This window comes from Typopeltis vanoorti, chromosome 8, assembly GCF_054136105.1.
Source record: "Typopeltis vanoorti isolate ZY-2024b chromosome 8, IOZ_Tvanoo_1.0, whole genome shotgun sequence".
Lineage (NCBI taxonomy): Eukaryota > Metazoa > Arthropoda > Arachnida > Uropygi > Thelyphonidae > Typopeltis > Typopeltis vanoorti.
Genome location: NC_143556.1, coordinates 51,230,570 through 51,239,266, shown reverse-complemented (window position 1 = coordinate 51,239,266; position 8,697 = coordinate 51,230,570). Strand labels below are relative to the sequence as shown.

At 39.4% G+C, this 8,697-nt stretch overlaps 1 protein-coding gene across 1 annotated transcript in view; it reads right to left on the bottom strand.

Annotated features, from left to right (window-relative positions):
- Window positions 1-4,163: 4,163 nt before the first annotated feature.
- Window positions 4,164-8,697, bottom strand: part of LOC150103985 (F-box only protein 39-like) — a 12,140-nt gene continuing 7,606 nt past the window's right edge. The window contains exon 2 of the mRNA XM_090397117.1: window positions 4,164-4,554. Within this exon, the coding sequence (XP_090253243.1) occupies window positions 4,164-4,554 (391 nt within the window). The remainder of the gene's footprint in view (window positions 4,555-8,697) is intronic.

Below are 8,697 nucleotides of genomic sequence, written 5' to 3'. Positions count from 1 at the left end.
TAAAGAATTTTGAAAGAAATTTTTGAGACACTTCTCCAAAATGGGGAAACATTGAAACACAGGGAAACTTTCCTAACCATTAAGTACTTGGCATGTTTAATCAAAAAGGAGCTGTAAATTTCTTCTGGCATAAAGATATCGTCCATAGCTGCTTCTCAGCATAAAGAAGAAAGCTGGACTTAATCTTCCTGTTCACATGGTACTTATCTCCTGAACAACTGCTTATACTCTATAAGTCCCTAGGATCTACTTGACTGCATTCTTCCCATGTGCTTCATTTGAAGTGCTTCAAGTGAAGCACATAATGAAGTGCTTCAAAAATGTCTTTTGAAATCCTAGATTCTGTCAACAGAGAGCAGTCAGACTGATTAGTAAATCTCTTACTGATTCAATCTGCTCCCTGGCACAGAGACACTCAGTCACTGTGCCATAATTTTTTTACTTTACTTCTATGGATTATATTTCAGTTTTTATCTATGGTTCCACTACTCTCCTTGAAAAGTGGGAACACTTATGCTACAACCAGTCATGACTAACTTAAAAAAAAAAGCCTTAAAAACTCATGGAGCTATATCATTACTATTATTATTATTATAATTATCGTCATCTGACCTCCATGGAGTCAGAGACTCATCGGGGGAGGTACACATTATTGCACACAATGTTCATCCAACCATGCCTTAAAGTGATTCAATATATCTACATACACTCAGGCAATGCATTCCACTCACCAACCATTCCCCATGCAAAGAACCTTCTCCTCACATCCTACTTATACAGTTTCCAGCAATGGCCTCTTGTTCTACCCCCCCCCTCCCATTATATGAAAAATCTCTTCCATGTCAACCTGATAACAATCCCTAACTACCCTATATGTCTCAACCATATCACCCCTCCCCACTTCCTCCTATTCACAAAGCTTTGTAACTTATATTCTCTCAATCTGTACTCATACTCCACATTCCAAAGATGACTGACTGCCTTTGTGAATCTTCTCTGAACCCTTTCCAACATATCCTCATCACCATGAAAACCCAGCTACCAAATCTGTGCACAATAATCCATATGAGGCCTGATCAAGGCCTTATGCAATGGCATCATAACCTCTATTTCTGCATGTTAGGGTCCTCCACATCATTGCCATCATCCAATGTGACGTCTTTGCAACTTGTGCAATGTGACTCCTGAATTTCAGGTCCTTGTCCACCATCATTCTTAGATCTCTCATCTCCTCTATTTCCTTTAAGTTTCCCTACTAAGTGTATATATATTAGAAAGTTTTTTACCTTGGATATACTATACATTAAAGATAATACCAAGCAATTTTATAAACTTGGGTTTAATTCTTTTTTTTTTTTCAAGTAAGCAAACAAACAGGTAAGTCAAGTTTGCACCTGAAGTAGCTCGTGGTAAAGGTGGAATAAGCTCTGATCACTTTCCTTAATACCTCCCATAATGGAAAGCACATCTCCTTGCGGACATGTGTGATGCTATGCATTAAGGGAAGGGCCACTACCCAGACCAAAGTTCATCAGAGAAGTTCTGATACCTATCTGACAGCTAGTCATTGATAGACTAGCCGTCAGAACTGCTTTTGATAGACTGCCACACGAAAATTTAACAATTTTCGTGTGGCAGTCTATCAAAAGCTTTTGCAAAATCTAAGTACACCACTGTATATGCATCTCCCCTGTCCCAGGCATTTGTCACCTTGTTATAGTACATTAATAAGTTAGTAAAACATGATCTCCCTTTAACAAACCTATGCTGATAACCACAGAGAATACTACTGTTATCAACCCATTTCTGCATCCTGCTTCTCAACCTAAAATTCAGAGAACACATTGCCAAAATTGTGAGGATAACACAATGAACACAATGAATTCTGGTAGTGATTCAGAAGACACTAACTTGTAGAAGCAAAGGAATTCTAGTTCCATTGTATAATGTCTTGATTAGGCTGCATATGAACTACTGTGCACAGATTAGGTTACCTGGTTTTCAAAAGGATGAAGAAATATTGGAAAAGGTCCAGAAACAATTGACTAAGGTAGTTTCTGGTCTTTAGAATGTTAGGTATGAAGAAAGGTTGAGAAGATGCAATTCGCAGAGTCTGATGGATGAAATGGTAGGAGATGGGGGGAGAACAAAAGGTCATTCTGGAAGATATATAAGGAGGGTGTGAGCAAGGGAGTGAGAAGCAGGTGTTTTGCATGAAAAGTTGTGAATGACTGGAATACATTGCCTGAGAGAGTAGCATCTGCAGAGAATTGAATGTATTTAAGGCATGGTGTGTGTGTGTGTGTGTGTATGACAAAGGGACCTCCTGAGATGAGTCTTTGACTCCATTGGGGTCTTGGGATAACAAAAATAAACTACTGTGAAATCAGTTAAAAAGCCCTTATAATAGAGGTTCTTGACATCTTAAAGGGTTGATGTAATACGTGAAAATCATGACTTGTCTGCAACTTCAGTAGTTTATTATTGCCTCTGAGACATCAGAGCAAAAAAATTTAGCCCAGATGATAGAAACATGGAATAATGAACAGAATTTGTAAATTTCAATTCCTTCACAGTGTTTATCAGAACTTCTCGCCTCCCCTGTCCCGTAAGGCTTACCAATAATACATAAGTAACTTGAGATGCTATTGAACCACTTATATAGTATTATATTTAATTGAAAAATTTCAAAACAATTTGCATTTCATATATATGGACAAACAGTTGTGAACCTGTTGTACATAAGTACCATGGGTATAATAAACAGTAAGATAATCTAGAAACCCTGCTTTACAAATCCAACATGGATCTTTTCCCAGTCCTCCAATAAACAGGGTAGTGGTCTCAGGTGAATGAAATTCACTAACATCCAAAAAGATGCTTCCATAATGCAATTTGAAGAACAATTGGACATTGCATCTTTTGACTGGAAAATATCTAAGTTTGAATTCTCATCATGATGAGAGGAATCTGTATATGGGAGATTTTTTTTCAATTGAATGTGAGTTAGCAGATCTTATATGGAGGTAGCAGGGTTTTTTGTCCAAAACTCAAATTTTTCTTCACGCAAATTGGCCATGGAACACACACACAATTTACATAAAAAAATACTATTGATGGTGGTGTTGGAAGTTTATTTTTCACTTGGTTAGAGTATAATAAATTTAGTTTAATCCTTTATCCAAGTGTGAGCAAACAAAGTTTGCGCCTGAAAGTATCTTCAGGACTGGGTTAAGGTGGTACACACCAGGGCAACTCGTTGCAAAGGTGGAGCAAGCTACCAACACTCCTATCTCAGTATCTCCTATAATGCAAAACACATCTCCTTGATGGTGGTGGCAGACAGTAGACAGTGTTGGGTATTGATGGTGGTATTGTCGTGTGTAGTTGGAGGATTAAGTAGGGAAGATGGTGAGTTGTGTGCCCTCCCACAATGAGTCCTTGCTCTTCTGAAGTGTCGTATAATAATAATAGTAATCAATATCTATGCCCGCAGTGATATGTGTGTGTGGGGGGGGGGGGATTTGAAGCTTGTTGGATAGTAATAATATAATAATAGTAGTAATAGTAATAAATATCTATGCCCACAGTGGCAGTGATATGTATGTGTGTGTGTGTGGGGGGGGGGGATTTTAAGCTTGTTGGATAGAGAGAGAGAGAGAGAGAAGCATTGCCTACTTGCTGACCAAGTTAAGTGTAGGATTTGTATATAAAATTTTATGGAAAGCAAATCAAAAGCATTATTAAGATCCCTTACAAAGTCTGATATGCAAATTTATCATTTATAATCATATTTAATCATAATCATATAAAATCACATATCTGATATTGTTCCAGAATATAAAAGTAGCTTTGTAAATAACTGAGTTTTTAATTCTTCAAATTCCAGATAGTGCAACTTTTCCATTCTCCTCTGTCTTTCTCTCTACAGAGGCTGATGCATCATCCTAAATTTCTTCAAAAAATTTCATACCAAAAGCATGAAATATAATAATCTTCATATAACATCTATGATAATCTTTCACAATCAGAACACTGCCGTAACTACCATACTATGAAATTAGGTGTAAAGTCCAAGAGCTAGCATACTGAAAGCATTCAAAAAGCATGTTAAGCATCTGATAAATACAAAATCATAGTTACATCAATGTTACAATAACATCTTATTTAAAAGTTTTTAAAAGTATATACCTGAAAACTCTTCTTCTTGGTTGGAAAGTATCTGCCATATATAGTTTCCTCACTTTACTGCCACTTGAAATAGAGGACCCACTTAACAATTTGATACCATCAGCAAAGGTAACAAATGTTTCTGATATGTCCACCTGCTCCATATGATGCTGAGATGACAGAAAACATTCCACAAGTGCCATGAAACTTGTTGGTACATTATGTGGTGTCCATGCATCATAAAAGTAATATTTTCTCATACGGAATACCCTTATCTGAACCTTGTCTGCCAGTTTTGAGAAAAATTCCTCCATATTGGGCTGGGAAAGAATTTCTATATAGCGATCGTAGGCTATCTCCAGACATTGCAGATATTTTCCATACCTAGAAATAAAGAAATTATTATTAACTCAGTCAAATATCAAACAGGAACTACAGATGAAAAAGAGGTTATGGAAGAGATATAAGGAGAAGGGTGGAGGGCAGTTGCATAAACAATATGAGGCTCATACCAGGAGAATGACTAGTATGGTAAGGAAGGCAAAACTGGAATATGAGAAAAGATTGGCCCTGAGATCCAAAGAAAATCCCAAGAAATTTTTTTGTTATGTGGCCAGTAAGAAGAGGAGGAATGATTGTGGGAGAATGACATTGTTGGATAAAAATGGGAGTAGAGTGACTGATGCAAAGGCCATGGTGGACTTGTTCAGTGAACACTTTATTTGGGTATTTCATCCTGAAGAAGCAGATTTTAATACTAGATGGATTGGGGGGGGCAGATTTGAGGTTTAGAAGTGCAAGAAGAGAGTTGTTGTTTCAAATACTGAGTACTCTGGATATCAGTAAAGCACTGAGACTGGATGGGATTTCACCACAGGCTTTGAGAGAAAGCATTAAAGAACTGACAGATCCATTGACTTGGCTTTTCAACAAGAGTCTTGCCACATGAAAGGGAGGGGGGAGAGGCAAGGAGTGGAAGGAGGATAAGATAGAGCCATTGCATAAGGGTGGTAGTAGAATGGAAGTGACAACTATAGATCAGTTTGTATTTCATATATAATATTTTGATAATTAACGATTGTAGTATTCTTATGTATGACTGTGTGGTTGAGTGTGTTTTCTTATTTTCAATATATTTATTATTATTGTTATTATTACCTGACACCTCAAGGGAGTCCAAAGACTCATCGAGGGAGGGTACCTACTCTACAACTGAATCCACTGACGAACAGCAACTTCACCAGCGCTACCACTAGTATTTTCAGAAACAGTCACGAACATCCATGGCAGGATTCGAACCTGCAGCTTTTTGGCTGGAGAGCAGATAAGCTAACCACTCGGCCGGGAGTTTATACTCTACACAATAAATAAACTGTGTTATTCGTGGCACCAATGCGAAAAAAACAATGGCAGCCAAGACATTGTTGTGCATGGGATTTGACATGAGGGATTTTGCAAAATGTAGTGCGTGTGCATGCTATGTATTCTTTGCCATAAAAAAAAAAAATGGACTGTAGTATGAGGGTAGCAGCGTGGGAGAGAATGTATCATAAATGTTTTATGAGCCAGAAATGCAAGACCTATCAGAAGTGAGAGAATGAAGCAGCAGAAAGTAGTACTGAAAGTCATGAAACAGAAAAAGTATTGCAGTGACTGGAGCTCCAATTTTAAATGATGGTGAAAGAAATGTGAAAAATGGTATAAATGAGGTGATTGAAAGTAGTGATAAGATAGTGTATGTGAAATGTGCAGTGGCAGAAGTTCAGGAGAACATACAAGGCTTGAATAAAGAAATAGTTTGCTTGCATGTAGTCTTTCACAGAACAAAGTGCAAAATTGAAAAGCTGCAGCAACAGCAAAGGATTTCATGTTGGAGGCTTAATGGATTTTTTACAACACTCAAAAAGAATTAAAATAGAATTTAATACTTCCTATATTTCGTCCTAGTCACTAGGACATCTACGCGGATTACAAAAACAATTAATGTAACATATACACAAATAACAAACAATACTAAGCCCAACCACGTGGGTGACACTAATGTCCTATCTAGGTAGAGTGCCCTCTAAGGGCAGTAGTAGGTGGCCTGGAATGTAAGGTGGGAACTCTGGTGATGAGTGTTTCCCAAATCTTCAGAAGCTTAATGCAACCATATTTATTGAGATTTGGTTGGTTTTTGAGAGCTGCTGCTGCTTCTAAGAAAAGTCTCTCTTTCTTGAATTTGCTGTGGTAGAGCATGGTGGTTTTCTTCCATGATACCCTGTGGGTGGTGTCCAAAACATGGTCAGCCAAGCCTGAATGGCCATAGTTGTGTTTGAAGATGTAAGACTTGTGCTCCTCTAGACGGATGGATGCTGATCTGCCTGTCTGTCCAAAGTACACCAGCTTACAGGAACAGGGTACTTTGTAAACTCCAGGCAGAGAGAGAGGAGGGAGCTGATCTTTCGTAGAACGGATAAGGGTAGCCAGTTTGCGGTGGGGCTTATATGCTGTGTGTAGATTGTACTGTTTTAGTATCTTGGCTATTTTTTCGGATGTGCCACGGATGTAGGGTATGGTGATGGCATTTTTAAAATCTTGTTGACGAGAAGGACGGGGAATGGGGGAGGAGTTGATTATTTTTTTGATACTGTGATCGCTGTAGCCATTGGAGAGGAAAGTGCTGTGTATGTGGTTAAGCTCAGTAGTGAGGGCAGTTCCACTGGAACAAAGATTGTGGGCTCTCTTGGTAAGAGTTTTAATAATGCCATATTGTTGAGAGGGGTGGTGGTGGGAGAGTTTGTGAATGTATCTGTCTGTGTGTGTGGGTTTTCTGTATACGGTGAAGGTAAGTGTATCATTAGGCAGGCGTGTGACTAAGGTGTCTAGGAAGGGTAACCAATTGTTCTTTTCCTTTTCCATGGTGAACTGGATTCTTGGATGTAGACTATTGAGATGACTGAGGAAGGAGTCTAACGTGTCTGGGCCATGAGGCCAAATAGAGAACACATCATCTACATATCTTAGCCAGATAGAAGGTTTGAGTGGGGCTGAGTCTATGTCTCGTTTTTCGAAATCTTCCATATAGAAATTGGCAAGAGGGGGGGAACCCATGGCAGTTCCTTCTATCTGCTTGTAGATTTTGTTGTTCCAAGAGAAATACCCAGAGTTAATGGCAAAGGAAAAGAGATCTAAGCTGTCAGTGGGAAAAACGTTTTCTAAGAGAGATAAGGTGAATATTGGGAATATTGAATAAAGGGAATATTGGTAAACAAAGAGGAGATATCAAAGCTTACCAATATGTCTGTCTTCTTCAAGGTTAAATTTTCTGTGAGGGCTTTAAAGTGGGTCGAATTTTTTATATAGGAAGGGGACCTTCCGGTGAGGGGGATCAGAGAGTTGGCCAGCTGTTTAGATAGTCTATAGCAAGGTGCATTGGTAGCATCTACTATAGGCCTGAGTGGGGAATTGGGTTTGTGGATTTTTGGTAAACAGTATATTCGGGGGGGATGGGAGCAGAAAGGTTTAAGTTTTTTCGTGACATCAGGGGGCCAGGAAGATACTTTTTTGAGTAAAATTTTTAGTTTCTTGGCTTGTGTTTTTGTGGGGTCGTGTTCTAGCGGGATGTAGGTAGCGCGATCGCGGAGGATAATGTTCATTTTACGATTATATTCACTGGTATTAAGAACGACTGTGGCATTACCCTTATCCGCTCTGGTGATGACGATACTTTTTTCTTTACGTAGTTTCAGGAGAGCCGTGCGTTGGGCATATGATAAATTACTTTTTGGCGACGAAGCATGCGCGAGGATGTTGGCTACGTCCAGTCTGATGTTGTTAGCTATCTCCGACGGTAAGCGACCGATTCCACGTTCGATGTTCACCATTACGTCAAGCACCGGCACTTCCTTCGGAGCGACGGCAAAATTACAGCCAAGGCAAAGGGCGCTGACGGCATCGTCGTTGAGCCTTTTGGAAGAGAGGTTTATTACTGTCTGGAGCGGTTGAATTTGTGGTTGTGGTTTGTTTTTCACAAGGTTGCTATATTTCTTGATGTGTTTATTTTTATTTATTTATTTTTTTTTGAATTCTCTCTGTGCGGAAGTTTCCGAAATGCCAGAGAGAATCGACCAAAGTTCAGGTTTAAGAACGGTGGAGAGCTCTGAATGTAAGGAGCCAATGTAAATGCTCAACGACGATGCCGTCAGCGCCCTTTGCCTCGGCCGTAATTTTGCCGTCGCTCCGAAGGAAGTGGCGGTGCTTGACGTAATGGTGAACATTGAACGTGGAATCGGTCGCTTACCGTCGGAGATAGCTAACAACATCAGACTGGACGTAGCCAACATCCTCGCGCATGCTTCGCCGCCAAAATGTAATTTGTCATATGCCCAACGCACGGCTCTCCTGAAACTACGTAAAGAAAAAAGTATCATTATCGCCAGAGTGGATAAGGGTAATGCCACAGTCGTTCTTAATACCAGTGAATATAATCGTAAAATTAACATTATCCTCCGCGATCGCGCTACCTACATCCCGCTAGAACACGAC